Source organism: Tursiops truncatus, chromosome X, assembly GCF_011762595.2.
Source record: "Tursiops truncatus isolate mTurTru1 chromosome X, mTurTru1.mat.Y, whole genome shotgun sequence".
NCBI classification, from domain to species: Eukaryota; Metazoa; Chordata; class Mammalia; order Artiodactyla; family Delphinidae; genus Tursiops; species Tursiops truncatus.
Genome location: NC_047055.1, coordinates 78218698 through 78236550, shown reverse-complemented (window position 1 = coordinate 78236550; position 17853 = coordinate 78218698). Strand labels below are relative to the sequence as shown.

General features: G+C 42.8%; 1 protein-coding gene across 7 annotated transcripts in view; it reads right to left on the bottom strand.

The window, feature by feature from the left end:
- The window catches only part of DLG3 (discs large MAGUK scaffold protein 3), a 65617-nt gene that overhangs the window by 14302 nt on the left and 33462 nt on the right, over positions 1 to 17853 (bottom strand). For all 7 annotated transcript variants that reach the window (XM_033849857.2, XM_033849859.2, XM_073799040.1 and 4 more), the window contains one exon: positions 11124 to 11238. In XM_033849857.2, the coding sequence (XP_033705748.1) occupies positions 11124 to 11238 (115 nt within the window). The remainder of the gene's footprint in view (positions 1 to 11123; positions 11239 to 17853) is intronic.

Sequence of the window (17853 nt, the reverse complement as noted above, 5' to 3'; positions counted from 1 at the left end):
GAAGATGTTGAAATGAGTTAGGAGAGATTAGGATGAGGCTGTAGAAGATTAGAAGGGAGAGTTTACTGGTTACAAGTTTAAAACATAAAAGGGACAATCCAATATATATTTTAGCACCTCACAGAACCATACTGACCTTTGGCAACAGCAGTAAGAAGCTGGAGTACATACAGTAAAGTTGATGTAAACATTTTCTGGATGAGGAATCCAATTATTGGTAATTGATTAAACGTCTGAGATTTAAATAAAACTAATAGGTCAGTTTACTTCCAAGATGAATTTTGGATACTTTACAATATTAAAACACATAACACGAGCTAAGTAAAAACAAAATAAGCACAGATCCAAGGCAACAAGAATGCCAGCAGTTCCCACTGCCTGTCAGGAATGGAACTGTTTGGTTTGTTTTTAAACCACAGGCATGTGTTCCTTTTACGACTTTCAAAAAATGTAACTCAATTTAAAAAGGAACTGCTTTCAAATATTTTAGCTGTTTCTTTTTCTTTTCTAACATATTTCTAAACAACTGCTTCTTCTTGCTTTGTTTTTTACATTTTAGACATTATGTATCGGTCTTCTATAGCACTCACCCATTCTTTTTCCCCTGCCCTCCCAATTTAGTTACATCACATTTTTTTGGTTAAACAATATTTAATTTTACATCATTATGTAAGTGGTGTTCATAGATGACTACCCCTCCTTTCCTATAAACTTTTTCTATTGTTGTTTTTTTTAAAACAAATTTGTTTATTTATGTTTGGCTGCGTTGGGTCTTCGTTGCTGCGTGTGGGCTTTCTCTAGTTGCCGCGAGAGGGGGGCTACTCTTTGTGCTGGTATGTGGGCTCCTCATTGTGGTGGCTTCTCTTGTTGCGGACCACGAGCTCTAGGCGTGTGGGCTTCAGTAGCTGTGGCACATGGGCTCAGCAGTTGTGGCTCACAGGCTCTAGAGCGCAGGCTCAGTGGCTGTGGCGCACGGGCTTAGTTGTGCCACAGTATGTGGGATCTTCCCAGACCAGAGCTTGAACCCGTGTCCCCTGCATTGGCAGGCGTATTCTTAACCACTGCACCACCAGGGAAGTCCTCTATTGTTTTTTTTCCTGGTGGAAATAAATGCCTGATTTTTCATTTGACTATATTTCTACATCCCTATTATTTTGTAACTCCCTTATTTAACACATAGAAGGCTATTTAGATTTACTATTTCTTTTTGTTACAGTTAAAATATTCGAAAGCAGTTACCTTTGTGTAGCAAGAAAGGGGGTGAATAGGCAAGGGATTAAATTTTTTGCATATGCTATTGTAATATTTGACATTTTAAACTATCCATATGCATTAATTTCATTAAAAATTAAATTAATAAAAGCTCATTATAGAATATTTGAAAAATATAAAGCCTAAAAATAGAAAAATCACATTTAATGTAACTTAGAAGTAATTCTTCATACTGTTGTGGTATTGTATAATATTGCGTAATAAACACACAAATCAAAAAGTACATATTTCTCTAAGTTACAAACATGGTGTGTATACACAATTTTGCAACCTTACTTGTCACTTGAAATTGTATCATTAATATTTCCCATATCATTGACTATTCTTCAAAACTAATATTTTAAATGATGATACAATAGTCTGTTCTTAAGGATACTCATTAATTAAGCAAATATTTATCAGCATCTAATATGAACAGACACCACTGTTCTAGGCACTTTTAAAAAAGAAAATAGGGCTTCCCTGGTGGCGCAGTGGTTGGGAGTCCGCCTGCCGATGCGGGGGATGCAGGGGACACGGTTCGTGCCCCGGTCCGGGAAGATCCCACGTGCCGCGGAGCGGCTGGGCCCGTGAGCCATGGCCGTTGAGCCGGCGCATCTGGAGCCTGTGCTCCGCGGCGGGAGAGGCCACATTGGTGAGAGGCCCGCGTACCGCAAAAAAAAAACAAAAAACAAAAAACAAAAAAAAAAAAAAAAAAAAAAAAAAAAAAAAATAAAAAGGGCTGGGGGAGTCAATAAACCAGGCACCTGACTTGAGTCATTTACTTCAGATGAGGAACCTGTTTGGCTCTAAGTTCCCTGGCAAAAAAAGGCAATTTTCCAATAAAATGTAGTACCTAAGTTTACCTACATTCTATCTGATGAATTTGTGAATGAGCAATAGTGAACAAAGGAATGGACAATGCTTTTTTTAAACGATGATTTTGTTAAAAACATAGCAGCCTAAAACTTGAATTTGAAATTCTGAACCACAATATCATTCTCAGTTGAGAACGTAAAAGGTGAATTGACAAGAATTTCCTTTTCTATCAATTGGAACAGCAAATGAGAAGAGCTCTGCAGAACACTGAAACCTCAAGGGTCATTTCACCCCACTTCCTATCTAATAAAGGAAATTCCTTTGATATTCTCTAAATTTCTTTCCAGTGCAAACATTTAATGAGTCTGAGTCCTTCCTAGGTCTTCTCTACCAGGCTAAACATTCCTAATTCCTTCAACAGTCCTTCTTCCATTGTCATGATCTTGATTTGTTTTCCAAATCTCTTCCTGCTGAAATTTTGTCTGACTAAGAGCTTGAAAAGTACCTCATAGACAATGAAAACCAGTCCCAGAGATGCACAGGGCCTCATCTTAGAGTTGTATGATGGTTAACTCTCAGACCAGGGCTCTTAAATCTCAGAAAAATTTTGTGAGGTCTAAGTCACGGTCACATTTTTAAAAAAGAAAAAAAAAAGCTAACTGTCCACTTGGCTATGTCTGGAAAATATCTTTCTTCCATTATTTACATACTCACTGAGTCTACTTTGGGGCACTGTGTTTGACAGAAGGGAGATATAGAAGCAAAATGAGTCTTGGCCTTGTGGAGTATGCTGACAGTGTGTCATAGCGAGAGGCACAAGGGCAGGACAAACCAAGGCCTAAAAGCCTTCAGAGGGAGCATAGGTCACAGCAAGCTTGGGGAATCTATGGGGAGGTGTTAACTTTGAACTGGGCCTCCTCGATGACGGTTCAGATTTCAAAGACAGAGATGGGGAGAGGCCCTTCCGGCTAGAAGGAACAGCATGAGCAGAAGCTCGGAGGCAAGCAGCCCAGGGTGTGTACCGGGGTCAGCAGCACCCACGTTTGGCCTCACCGCAGGGCACTCGGGAGAGCGGTTGGCCAGGGCCTGCCTGTGGACAGCCTGGAGTCCAGCTAAGGAGTCTGGCATTCATTTAGGAGGCCTTGTGTGACCGACTTCATTGCCTCACTTTTTCTTTTTTTTTTGCTTTTTTTTTTTTTTAAATCATTACCAGGCTGGTGACGCAGTGGTTAAGACTCCACGCTCCCAATGCAGGGGGCCCGGGTTCGATCCCTGGTCAGGGAACTAGATCCCACACGCATGCTGCAACTAAGAGTTCCCGTGCCACGACTAAGAAGCCCATGTGCCGCAACTAAGGAGCCCACGTGCTGCAACTAACACCTGGTGCAACCAAATAAATTAAAAAAAAAAAATCATTACCAGGCTAAACTTTCACGTGGGAAGTAATCCAGTAAAAGAGAACAAGCCTGAGTAGTAAAGTCAAACCACCTTTCAAATGACATGTATTTCATGTAATAGGAAAAAGTATGCAAATTAGACCTTAATAAATTTTGAAAAAATATTGACTACCTACCTAAGATCTTTAAGAGGCATGCTAAACTGTGGCCTTCTAGCAATAACAGTCTCTCTTAGGAACAGCCTAGAAGCCTAAGGAAGTGACAGGGATTGGCACCTTGTTACAAATGCCTCTAGTCAGGCTTGATAAGAGGATCAAAGAACACCTTTCTCCACAACATGAATATATCCTCCTGCCCGCCCCTTTTTATCCTTAGGGCAAGCACTAAGGAAAGTCAAGGCAGTAACGTACCTCCCCTTTTAAATCAGACTGAACAACTGTCCTGGAGCCAAAATCCTACACATGCAGGGCCCAGATGACACAGCAACCAACCTTTTCAACCTCTGACTCAAACCAAGAGTGAGCAGAAAAAAAAAAGCAACACCTGTTTTCTCCGGACACCTAAAAAAAGACCATAATTAACTACTCCGTCACCTTGGTCCCATCTCATGTGTGTGAGCTTATTGACAAGATGGTGTGTTGGGAGACTAGAAGCCTCAGAAACTCCTTATCCTTCCTGGGTGCAAATATAAAGAATCTCATGGGGGCCTCCAAGTTAAGGACTGGTCAGGTCAGAAGGAAACACTATGTCGGGAAAGAACAAAGCTTATGGAAATATTACCATCCACAGCCTAAGATCACAGTGAGTGGTCTACATAGAAGATTATTGACTTCAACCCTGAATATGTTCTCCTTGGTTATGGCCATGTACGTCTGTGAAGCAAAGGAGAGCCAGATCTTGGGTTTTCCCACAACTTCTCAAACATCATGGCCAGGCCAGAAAATACTGATTTATCTTGAGAGCAGGGTAAAGAGCATGTCCCAGGTAAAATGTGGCACGTAAAAACAGAAAGTGGGCGATGAAGCTACCTTCTGGAGCCAAGTCACAGCAGCACGAAAAGCAGATGCTCACTTCCCAGGGTCTGCAGGTTGGAGTTCCCAAGCTAAGTTTCAGCGCGGCAGCTTTAAATGCCGCTGCCTGTCTTTCCTAAGGAGAAGGTGTTGTCAAAGGTCTTGAAAGATATGTTGTTTAAGTGGTGACCTTTCAAATAGTATCCCCTAAGAGCTGCCCACAGGGATGATGCACACGCTCCAGAGGACTTTGCCTAATCTTCCTTTCAGCTGGGACCTCACTGCCAAGTGGGAAAGCAGGAATATAATCAGCTCAAAGTAAACAGATTACCAGGCCCAAAGTCTCTGCAGTTCGGGTCCTAAAATTTCAAGTTTAGGGTCTGAAAGATTCAGAGAAATCATACGCATCTGGCCCAGACACCCTGGTGTCTTAGTGAACAGGAATGCAAAGAAAATGGCAAATACCGAGGAAACCGGTCAGGCAGGTTTCTCAAAGCAAAGTAAACAACAGCACTTCAGCACTACAGCCTCAAAGGCAAGTAGCTGCTTCCATGTACTCACCTAGTAGTGTGCCCACCTCTTTGCCTGTGGACCCAGCCATCTGTTTGGCCTGGGAGGCTCTGCCTGTCCCCTTGCGCCATCAGCAGCTCCTCTGAGGCCCAACCCAAGTTCCACCCTTCTCTGTGACCCTGCCCACTCCAAATTTCCTTCTTCCAAATTCATACTACGTATTTAGCAGTGATCTTTCTTTATATTTTCTGTTTATTGCTATTTAACTCTTGCAGTTTTCTAATCTTTCATATTATATCCCTTTGGGGAAAGCCCTTTGAGGACTGAGGCCACGTATGATGCTCGTGAATGGTGGATGAGACCAAGCTGGAGCAGGGAGCACAGAACACCCTCCCAGTTACTATCCTGCAGTGTTCTTCCACTGTATATCCCTCCCATACCAGTTGGGAGACATCGATTTCTTCCTTTGGTCAGTGTTATGGGCTGAATGTTTGGGTTCCCCCCTCCAAGTTCATTTGTTGAGGCCCTAACCCCCAATGTAATGGTAATTGGAGGTGGGGCCTTTGGAAGGCAATTAGGTTTAGATTAGGTCATGAGGGAGGGGCCCTCATCCTAACATTAGTCCTTTATGAGAAGAGGAGGAGACAAAGAGACCTGTTTCTCCTCAGAACACACCCAGGAAAGGCCACACGAGGACACAGCAAGAAGGTGGTCATCTACAAGCCAGGAAGGGGGGAGGGGGCTCACCATAACCTGAATTTGCCAGCACCTAGAACTTGGACTTCCCAGCCTCCAGAACTGTGAGGAATAAATGTCTATTGTTCAAGCACTCAGCCTATAGTATTTTGTTACAGCAGCCCAAGCTGCCTGAGACAGAAAGTACCAGATAAAGGGCACATATTACTTAAAAATTCAGCAGCCCCTCCCTTGCCTAGTCCATCTAAAGGATGCACAGAGAGCTGTAAATCGGCCCTTGACCTTAGTGCAAGAGTTAAAATTTCTCGCAGCTCCTGAAGAGCAACTCAAAAGTCCAAACTTGAGTACTCAGATAGACACAAGGTGGGTCATCACAGGAGGAGCAAGTGCAGCTGGCAGCAAGTCAGGAGTCCCTTGCACACCTTGAAGAAGGGAACATGGAGAACAGGGGAGGGCACTCTTCTCCTTAGTCTACCTCAGAGTCTCAGGCCTTAGAGAGCAATTATGAAGTTAGAGGGGCATTCACAGACCCACAGTGTGTGAATATTCAGGGTTCACAGCACCTGTTGGATCAGCTGAGGGGATTACAAGTCCAGGACTGGTGTCTGTATATGATCCAGCAACAGGCAGTTCCAGAATCACTGATACAGGAAACTATCCCATCCTCTGGTAGCCCTGAACACTACATAAATTGTGGTTGCTTTTTAAGATGCGGATTATCATCACTCCCAAATTCTGTCAGATAGTGAAGCCTGCCAATATTACCTCGCTGGCATCTTAATCCACTACTGAAACTCACTAATGAGCAAGACAAAGTTGGGCTCCCCCGAGCACCACCCTGGGCTAAGCACAGAGCAGTGTACAATTAATGTCTGCTTGTGAAGAAGAAGGAGCACCTTCCAGCCTTCTTTGATGACCAAGCCAATATTTCTGACATTTTTTTTGACATTGTTTCTTGAATCAGGACTACAGATGGGGCATGACCTCCTTCCTAGAGTGGGAAGAAAACTGGGATGGCAGATGGCCAGCCAGAAGGCCGGGACTCCCAAAATGCCTGATGCTGTCCTGTGACTGCAAAGAATGTAGCCAGGCTAGCCGGAACAGACTTTCAAAAGCTATTTCTACAAATGTACTATCAAGCCTCTTGGCAAGCTTTGGAGGATAAGGTCTTTTGTTCATTCATGAAATAAATAAATAAACTAAATACAAGTGTAGAACTTGGAGGTCTCGGGAACTCTAACCTACCCTGTGTCTTTTTACTACCTTCACATCAGAATGGCCTGAGTTAAACATCTAATCACCCTGACCCTGAGCAAAAGGCTCAAGAGAGGCATACTTTGTGGACTTTTCTAGTGTGGAAGGCAAATTAACCAGCAGAGCAAAGGCCCTAGACTGGGCAGAAAGAGGGGCTCTGTTCACCCTGCCTATACTATTTAAGAGGTGTTTCTATAGTATGGTGAAGGGTGGGGAGGGCCTTTCCATTAAGTCACTAGTGACTTTAAAACCAAGTTTCATTTTCCAAACACTGCTATCTTTCCTTCTTCCTCCTGCTCCCCGCTCCACAAATCCCATCTCCCCTGTGGTTAGTGCGGCTGCAGCTTCCTAAGGCTTCACCTGCTACAGCCTCGGTGCAGCTGCAAGAGGGTGTTATTTGCTTCAAAACAGCTTTGCAACCCCATGCACACGAGAGCAGGATAGAGATTCAGGGGAAGGGAAGGGAGGAGGAGCATGTCAGAAGGGGAAACAACAGCAAACAGAATTAGAGGTGAAATCCCACTGTAAAGGGTTCCTTCACTTTAACCACCTGCTGCGTAGTATCATCTGTGTGGATGGCAAGCTGCTGGAGGGCGGGAACCACGTCTACCGCTTCCTTGAATCTACCGCCACAACCACGCCCAATTTCTCAGGCCCATGCTTTACTGCTTTCCACGTGGCAGGAGCTAAAGTAAGTGTAATGTTCAGTTGTTCGAGTGAAACAGAAATAAATGTCTATTGTGACAAACAAGTGGTCATTCCTAAGCATTATGACTGCTTGTTAAAAACATACATTTCCCCAAACCTGGTGAATGTAAATCGATAGAAGAAGAGCCTGGGAATCTGTACTTTTACTAGCATGCCAGCTGATTCCTATCAGCAAGTTTGGGAAATGATGAGAGAGCTCTAGTCAGAGCCAGGTTCAAATTCCAGTTTTGGAACTTCTTAGCTGTCTAACTGGAATCTCAGTTTTCTCACCTGAAAAATAAGAATAATAATGCCTACTTCGTAGCATTATTAAAAGGATTTTAAAAGCAATTTAAAGAGAATGTTTAAATGTTTGTTCCCGTAAATGTTTGTTTAAAATGTTTGTTTGTTCCCCTTCATCCTGAAGACACTGGGAACTACTAAAAGCCTCTGAGCAGATCTTTAGCTTCAACCCGCTCTGCAACACTCAGACAAATGGCTGCCCAGCCTCTTTGGTAACACCTCCAGTGACAAAGAATAAAATTTACTATCTCCAGAAGCAGTTCATTCCACTTTCAGACAGTTTTAATCATAAGCTCTATCTTCCTTATGTTGAGTTGAGATCTGCCTTGGGTGACAGAACAAATCTAATCCCTTTTCCACATGATAGGGTGACACAATTAGTTTAGATAAGGAAAGTAAGGAGGATGAGTAGGTGTGGGGGTCCATTTGGAACACACTGCTTGTTTGAGGCACTGGGAGGGCAGCTCCAGTCACGTGTGCAACAAGTGGTTGATATGTGGGTCTGGAGTTCAGTAAAGAGATCAGAGTTGTCATTTACACAACAGGATTTGAAGCTGTGAACATAAATGACATTGCCATTTATGGGGCAGAGCTAATGAAACGTATAGAGGAATGGTCAGCAAGGTAGAAAGAGAGCCTTTAAAGAAGAAAGCCGGTAATACACAGAAACAAATATGAAGAGATCAGACCAATGGCAGAGAATCAGCGAAGCAGTCACTACTGACAGAGTTGGGCTTCTGCCCCTCTGGAGCCTTTCAGAGTTGCTTGGAACCATACCACCATGCTGATAAGCAGATGCACACTTCCTTTCCTATTGAAAGAGAAGCAATTTGAAGCAATAGCAGCAGCAAGTACAGACGACTGCAATATTTCCAAGCCTGGATGCTAAGACCAGTTTCTCCAAATAAGGCTCCCATGCTCCTATCTTTGGGGGGAAACACTGCCTAGTACAGTCCCTCCTAGAGATTGATCACAGTAAAGAACCCTATTTTCCTCTGTTTAATCCTGCATTTGCCCAACTTACTGAACCACTGATTTTTCACACAATACTTAACATCTTGAGGAGCTAGTGTTTCCTGGCACATAATGTGGCAAATGTGGTGAGAAGAAGAGAAACAAGACAATAGTTTAAGGGACTATTGGTAATCAAGGGAATTTCTTTTCTTTCCTTATTAAGAATGGAAGAACCTTGGATATACTTAAATGCTGAACAAAAGGAAGCTACTGTAGAGTAAAAAAAGGCCAAAAACAGGCACAAAAAGCAATAGAGCGAGCCAGGCTTCAGGCTTTGGTAGAGGGTTAGCTTAGCGAAATACCTCAGCTCGCTAATCTAGCCATAAAATATTATTTCCCTTGATGAACTCTAGTGATTAAAAATGTTCACTATTCTAAACCATATTTACTTTCCTCTGAGGATACAGATATTATCTACATAAGGTTAAGGGCAGATGATATAAACTGTATAAACTGATTCACTAGAAACAGAGTGCAGTCTCCACCCTCCTCCCCAGAGTCAGATGGAATGCGTCCCTTGCCAGGACCAGAGAAGGGTGTTCCAGGTCTTCCAGGTTGAGAGCTGATGCCCCACTCCCCCTGCCCAGGCAGGGAGAGCTCTAGCACAGGATAGGCAGAGAGGGGAAATTTAGAAATAAAGCTCTCCAAAGAAACTGTCTTGCCTAAAGATCAGCTTCCCACACACACTGGAGTGCCACATCTGCGGGGGCTGGAAGCACGGGAATGGAACAATCCTGACCGAGTCACATAACTATTACCCTTTTGCGGGAGGCGACAAGCATATTTCTGAGTCCCCCCATTGGCACCCCAGTGTCTAGGCTGCAGATCCAGAGCAAGGGCTTAGGGACAGAAAACAGGAGACTGAAAAGATCACCAGTGACTAGTCCAGCCTTCCTCCTGCTCTCCTCTCTTCACAACAAATGTGAAGAAAGCTGCTCTCAACACAGAGGGAGTAGAGCTGAGGGTTCATTTTAGAAAAGAACCATGAAGGGTTCTAGTGGGCTTGAGGCTCAAATCTGGGCTCCCTTGGCTCTTCTCCCTGCAGGAGGGTCAGGAACTAGCAACTGAGGAAAAAGAAAATCAAGCACCTGAGAGAAAAACTGCAATTAGCATTTATATCGGTTGGCTATGTCATCTCAAACCCCAAGGACAGAGTAGATGTCACGTTGCCAGGCAACTAGCAACTGTAGCCTCCCCTCCCCACCTTCCAGCTGGTATCAGAGGCCACTAGAAAAAGTTTAACCCAAGAGTCTGATACAAGCATTAAACACACACACACACACACACACACACACACACACACACACACACACACGGCTCAGAGGAGTAATCCTACCACCTCTTTCTCCGAGGATTTTACCCTTGGAGAGGTACAATATGCTTGCCCCAGACTGTTGGAGTTTTGCCAAGAAGCCCAAGCAGGAAGAAGGAAACTATCCCTAATTCTAGGAGGAGTCCATAGTGTTCATTTAGCAATCCAACTCTCTAAGAGGTTTGTACTTTGACCTGACAAAGTATTATAATGTGACTCAAGGGTCAAAAGCTCAGCCTTGGACAGTATCTCAGAACAGCTTTCAGCAGCAATACACTCAATGCTATATATCCGTTCCACCCACCCTTCCTGTGGAAGATACACCATCCCATCCCATGTCCCATGATTCAGATACAGCAGACCAGTGCACAGGGAGTGAGGGAACACAATTAAAAAAAAAAAAAACCCAGAAAGCAGCAACCTGTCAGTTCTTTGGTTTCTTAAAAGAGACCCTGTACCAGAACACAGTGATAGCTGATATGCTCGGATACAAATTCTGATGTCTATTATGCATATGTAGAAGGGGGGAATGCCAAGTTTCCCCTCAAATCACAGATTGCAAGCAAAGTACTTTGAACATTTGAGTGCTCTCTGAATGCTGAATAGCAACAATCACCCAACAGTCTTTTACAATTAGAGCAAACTGAAAATTTCCCATACTGAGTCATTCAGGAGCAAAAAGGAAGAAGCCAGCTCACAAAAGGGAGGAGATACTGACCATAAAGCACACAACCTGAGCATACAGTGCAAAGTGTTGTTTTAGTACTGGGAGTACACACTCCCTACCCCACTAGTTAAACAAGAAGGGCTGGGTTGGCACGGAACTCCCCTTGTGCAGCACAAGGCCTGGTGCTCAGAGGTGAGACTTACCTGACGTACAAGGACCTCTTCTCACTCGTTCGCAGGGACCCAGACCCAGAGCTCATACTGCTGTTCATCATTTGTTCTCGCAAGTCATGTATCTTCGATTCAAAGCGACTGTATTCTGTCAGAGAGACAAGGGAAAGGACAAGAAAAGAATGAACCCAAGGAGTTGCACCAAGCCTGTGTGCCAGCGGCCAAAGAGCCAGGAGGACCCTTGGCTTCAAAGCAGCCAGAGCCAGCCCAGTCAATCTTTGCTTTGATAAGCAAAGTACCTCCTCAATGCACAGAAAGATTTCTCTCCACCCCCAGACTAGTAGAATGAAAGAATACACCTGAAAAAGGAGTAACATTTGGACATATCGAATGGAAAAACTCACTGATCCTTAAAAAAAATAACAACTGGAAAGAGGTTCCAGTGCAGCCTTCATTAATCTTTAGAGCAGGCACTAAGGCCCAAGGAGAGCAGATGGGAAAAGAGACTTTCCCGAAAAGTGGATTGCAGAGAACAGATGGCCCTGAGATGCAGGGTGGTGGGGCAGCGAAGGACCTGAGGCCATTATATCACTGTTAGGCAAAGATGATCTGTTTCTAGATGACTTGTTTTTTTGAGGGGGGACATTGGAATGCAGTACAAAGGTAAAAACAAACCTCACAATCAGAAGAGAAGATCACAAAGCTCTCCTGAATTATTTCCCTTTTAACAAACAGGGTCTTTGGCTTCAGTAACAATTGAACATTACAATAGAAATTCTCCCAAACCCAGAAGTCTGCTGACATCTTTCTCCTCCAAAACCATCTAGCCAGGGGGGTCATAAGTCCATGCCCAACTTTGTAGCCCACTGACACCATTACAACAGTCTGAAAAAGTCTCATCATTCTGAAAAGGTGACTACAGGTTTACACCCAATGTAAGAAAACCTGACATAGGAAAATTAACTCTATCCATACAATTATTATAAAAGGCTTTTTACAGGGCTACTTTGCTGTGACACTCTCCTAGCACATTTTATATATGATGTTCACATTTACCACAAACACACACACACCGCACATTTTTCAGGTCTATAACTGCCACATGAAATGGGATATATCTAAGGCACAGACTGTGAAAACGGTAGAAAACAGGCATACTTCATTATGACAAGCTGATTTTAAAGGAAGTCACAATTTATACTGGGGGTTGAAGGTTGGGGAACTGCTTTAAAAAACAAACACATTTCCAGGAAAAAAGAATTCCACAAAAGCATTTTCATGCACCACAGAGGGCTGGCAAGAAGCATCCCCATCTAGGCTGTAAGACTCTACAGGCAGAAAACAAAACACCTGTTCTAACACCTGACACTCCCCTTCCCTCAGCAAAGCAACCTGACCTTCAGCTGGGTATAAAGGGAAACAGTAAAAAGCCTAAACAGGAGGGAATAGGGTTCTAACTCATACAAATATCCTCTTCTCAACAAAGTTTCTTTTTGTTCACTCTGGTACCAATGAAGCCAACTGGTTAAACTCATGTGCTCTTTCATTCAGCACGCACTGGTGTTATGGTGATTTGTCCTCATTACTTACTCCTGTCCCTGAAATCCTGCAGGAAGCAGTTAAGTCACTGAGTCACCCATTAAATGTTGGGGAAAGAAAAAAAGAGAGACAGCAGCTGGACAATGTCCCTATTCTGAGGGTTAGAAGGCAACACATCAATATCAATGAGGCTTCCCAATCTAAAGGTAGAAGGTGGTGACCGATCTGTCATGGCAGCCCTGGATGGCCCAAGCGCGCAGTAGCAGGGCTATCTACCTCTAGAGCCGCCCAGGCGCGGGTCCCGCCCCAAGGCTCAGCCCTCCAGCCCAGCCCTCTCCAGTTGGCTCCTTTCTGGCCCTCCTCCCCACTCACCGGCTAAAAGGAGACTGGGTGAGACAAAGAGATTTCTGACCAAGCAACCCCTTCTTAAGCAAGATAAGTAAAAGGCAGAAATATGCGTTGAACACAGAAAAAAAAAAAAGAAAAAAAACCCCACCACCCAATCTATCCTTAAGCCATATTCCCCCTCTCCCAACTTGTTTATATATTCTCTTCTTTGGAATTGGCTTGCCCACTGAACTCCAACTTAGCAGCCGGTCATGGCAGTTGCTTAGTAACTACATTTCTTAAATAACCCTTTAAAAACAACCGCCAAACCACCATTTCCTCAAAGCTCCTAATCCAAGGTTGATAACGCTGGGCCAGAGAGCCCACTTAAAATAGACTATAGAAAGAGAACAAGGCTATTGCTTTAAGGAAGCCACTTTCTGTTTTCTATGTGCTACTAAGCTTTCAAGCCTATTAAATAGTTTTATTCACTTTTTCCCCATTCAGATGATCCCCTTAGAGTTCTAGCTGCTCATCGGTCTCTGCCTTTTATTTGTAGAGTTATCTAATGTCCAGTAGGCACAAAGTAGGCTCCGAATAAATGATTGTTGGGTAAACGAGGAGCAGATTAAAAAACTCTGCCCAAGTCGATGCTTCTGTTCTCAAACTAATAAAACTAATGGTTTATTTAACTCATGGCTGCCAGCTTCACTGAGGGCTTGGAAAAGTAGTTAAGAAGTATTCCCATTTGCTTTTGTTCCCAAGGTTAATTGTTGGGAGCAATTGGAGTATATGTTTTTTAAACACCTTTTTGAGATGTTAATAACCCACAGTGGGCATCTGATTAACAAACTTTGTTTATAACAAAGAAAAAAATAATTCTAACAAAAAGCTGTTTAGAATAGTCTTTAGATAGTACCTCATCTTAATGTTAGAGGCCTCATTTTCCAAGGACAAAAGCTTCACCTAAAAAGCATCTGAATTCTAAGACCTTACAATTTGCCAAGGTCCCTCTTTTCCCCTTCCACTCATAACAAAGCCGTTGCTGAAAGGCATCTCCTAGGCCTAAGTCTTTGCCTAAGAAGCCCACCAGACCAGCCTCTTTAATCCAAAAGGCCTACTTCTAACAGGTTATTTTAAAGAAACAACACTTATTACTAAAATCTCAAGTCTACTGAACTGTGTTATATTCATTTTTTTCCCATTCATATGAACCCAACCATTTGTGATCCACAAAGATATCCACAGTGAGTCAGTCACTGCTCCCTCATTCTCTTTACTAATCACAGAGAGAAAAGGGAGTGGGGTAGGGGACAATCAGACATCATTCCCCAAAACAGGATTTCTCACTGACCATCTGGGGTGCCTCTGAAAGATCAGGATTTGGGACCCTACCCCCTGATACACTGACTCAGAACCTACTGAGTGGGCCAAGGAATCTGTATTTTTAACAAGCATCAAGGTAATTCCGATGCCAAATAAAATTTGAAGCTGCTGGTCTTGATTACAGAATTGAGTTTTGTTTTGTTTTGTTAGTTCAGGGAAAAGATAAGGTAAGTATCCTGCAGCCTGTCTCAAAAGGAAGTTAGGACAAGAGGGTTGGAAAGCTCTCCAAAAAAAAAAAAAAAAAAAAAAAAAAAAAAATTGGCAATACAACTGCAAATTCCACGGGAAAGGAAAGTGCTAAAGAAGCCTCTGTCCAATATATACACTACCAAACGTAAAATAGATAGCTAGTGGGAAGCAGCCGCATAGCACAGGGAGATCAGCGCGGTGCTTTGTGACCACCTAGAGGGGTGGGATAGGGAGGGTGGGAGGGAGGGAGACGCAAGAGGGAAGAGATATAGGAACATATGTATATGTATAACTGATTCACTTTGTTATAAAGCAGAAACTAACACACCATTGTAAAGCAATTATACTCCAATAAAGATGTTTAAAAAGAAAAAAGAGGGCTTCCGTGGTGGCGCAGTGGTTGAGAGTCCGCCTGCCGATGCAGGGGACATGGGTTCGTGCCCCAGTCCGGGAGGATCCCACATGCCGCAGAGCGGCTGGGCCCGTGAGCCATGGCCGCTGAGCCTGCGCGTCCGGAGTCTGTGCTCCGCAACGGGAGACGCCACAACAGTGAGAGGCCCACATACCGCAAAAAAAGAAAAAAAGAAAAAAAAGAAACCTCTGTCCAATGTGCCTGCAAAGAAATCTAATGAGTTTACACTTTTTTAAATTATAAAAGTAGCACATGATTTTTTAAAATCTTTAACTTTTTTCTTTGGACATTCCTGTATCATTTCCCCATCGCACTACCCAGAAGTAACCAGTTAGGATTTTTAGTATGTATCCTTCCAGACTTACTACCATGTATATATCGTTTATATACATACACTCACAACTCACATAGATTCACATGCTTTTTTCATTCTGATATATAATGGAAACCTATTCATGTCAGTACACAGTGATCTACCTCGTCCTTTATAATAGCTGCACAGTATTGCATATTATGGACAGACCATAATTTATTCAGTCATATCCCAACAGACATACATTTAAATTGTTTATAATTTTTTATATTACAATCAATGCTGCTCTGTATATTTGTATGAGCATTTCGATAGCATAGATTCCTAGAAGTGAAAATGCAGGGTCAAATTACATGCACATGAAAAAATTTGATTGGCACTACCAAAATGAACCCCAATATTCTGAAACCTTCATGACTGGAAGTGAGGATAAACTGCTAGTCTAAAGCTTCCAGCAGCTCTTCTGTTCCTGAAGAAGTAGAGGCAGAATTTACCTTTAAGGACAGATTGATCTTTTTGTTTGGGGGAAAAAACTCTAATAAGCCTTTTGGTTATGAAAAAGTAAAGCCAAGACTGCATTCTGGAATAGACAAAGAGGAACCTCAAATGTTCTCTGCATAATCACAGAAAAGGTCCTCCTGTGTGTGGAGCTGCTGATTCAAAGGGCTTGTCCTACCACCTATATGATACTTTATCTACCTCTAGAAATATCTACCTCTAGACTTGACCACTCTGCCTCCTCCTACTTAGTAATTTCATGCCAAACCTCCCTGGTACAGTAAATGACAGCCCCCTTCCTCCTGTGCACAACCAGAGTTTCCTCAGTGTTTTGCTGATGTTCTTCCTAACTGCTTCCTCAATCCATCTTTCTTTCTAACTTCCATTGTCATTGCCTTTTCCTTTTCTCATGATTATTTTTATCTCTTGCCTGGATTTAGGTCACACTGTGTTATCTCCTCTCTGGACCACTGCTGTGTTGCTCTAGCTGGTGGTCTGCCCCCAGGCTCTCCAAACTCCAATCCAGCTTAAGATTCTTATTTGAAAAGCCTTCCTAAAACGCCAACTTGTAGCCCTCTGTCCAGGTATTTTTAATAACTCAACAGCAACTACAGAACTTTAATATCTCAACTAAAATTTCAAAGACTGCTAAAACCATCATCTTGTCACTCTCAGCCGATCTATTCCATGTTTTATTAGACAGATCCCCTTTTGATCTAACCTGCCTGGAACTCCTGAACACAATTTGTTCATTCCTACCTATTATTCCCTTGTCCTGAAATTTTCCTCCCTGCCTGACACTGAACATCCTTTATGTCCTTCACCACCCAGAAGTTTTATTCATTCATTTATTTATTCAAATATTAACTAAATGTCTACAGTGTGCCAGGCATTATGAGAGCTGATGGGGATATAATGGTAATCAAACAGTTCCTAGAAATTACAATAATGAAAAAAACAACTATTTAATTACAATTTTAATTACGATTGTGATAACTGCTATGAAGAAAATGCTACAAGACGAACAGGGTGACCCAATCTACTGAGTGGGGGATGGGAGGTTAACAAAGGTTTCCATGAGGATGCGACATTTAAGCTGAGACTTTAAGGATGAAGAGTTAGCCCGTGGAAAAGGGGTAAAGAAAGCATTCCAGACAGAAGGAACAGCATATGTGAGGGTACAAAATATCTGGATCACAGGGAAGTAAGGGAATACTGGCAGGAGATCAGACTTGTAAGGTAGACAGAGGTCAGATTATACATGACCTTGTGGACTACAGTAAAGATTTCTGCTTTCATCCTAAGAGTAACAGAAAGAAGTCACTGAAAGATTTTAAGTAAAGGAATGACATGAACATGCTTGTATGTGTATCACTATGGCTATTGTGGGGAGAATAAGTGTGGTGCCTCACATGTAGATTTAAGTTTCTTGACAGCAGAGGACCATGCTTTCTCTTTTTGTCTAGGCCCTACAGCCCCTAGGGGGGCCTGCTTTACAGCATCCAAACCAGCTAGCCCCCTAGCCTCTGCTCAAATATATCCAATGTTGGGAAGCTCTGTATTCCTTAATTATTAGACAACACTATTCAAGAGAAAATTCTTGGATTGAGGGCCATCTCTTTTGCTAGCTGGTCCTACTTTGGTGTCTAAAACAGTATAAAACATGATGGATTCTCTTCTGCATAACTGTATGAAGGAACAGTTTAAAGAAAATCAAAGAGCTGGGAAAGCCTGGAGCAGGTTCCAAGACTACTGAATAAGACTGAAGAGAAGGTAGAGTGTGAACAGGGGAAGGAGAAGTGATGGAAGGTTAGGGGGCCAGATTATAAGAGTTTGAGATAGGACTTTTCTTACTAGGCTTTGGGAACCACTGTTAAGTGTTTAAATAGGAAAGTGATACAATTAGAACTCGGTTTTGGGGAAGATTATTCTGAGAACATAATACAGAAGGGAAAACAGCGACAAAGATAACAGAGACCTGTTCTACTAGTATAGACAATGACTTCAAAGGCTTGACATAGTGTGGGGGCAACTGAGGACAGAAAGAAGAGGCAAGAATCAGGAAATATGCTGGAGCTAGAGGAGAGAAAATCTGACAT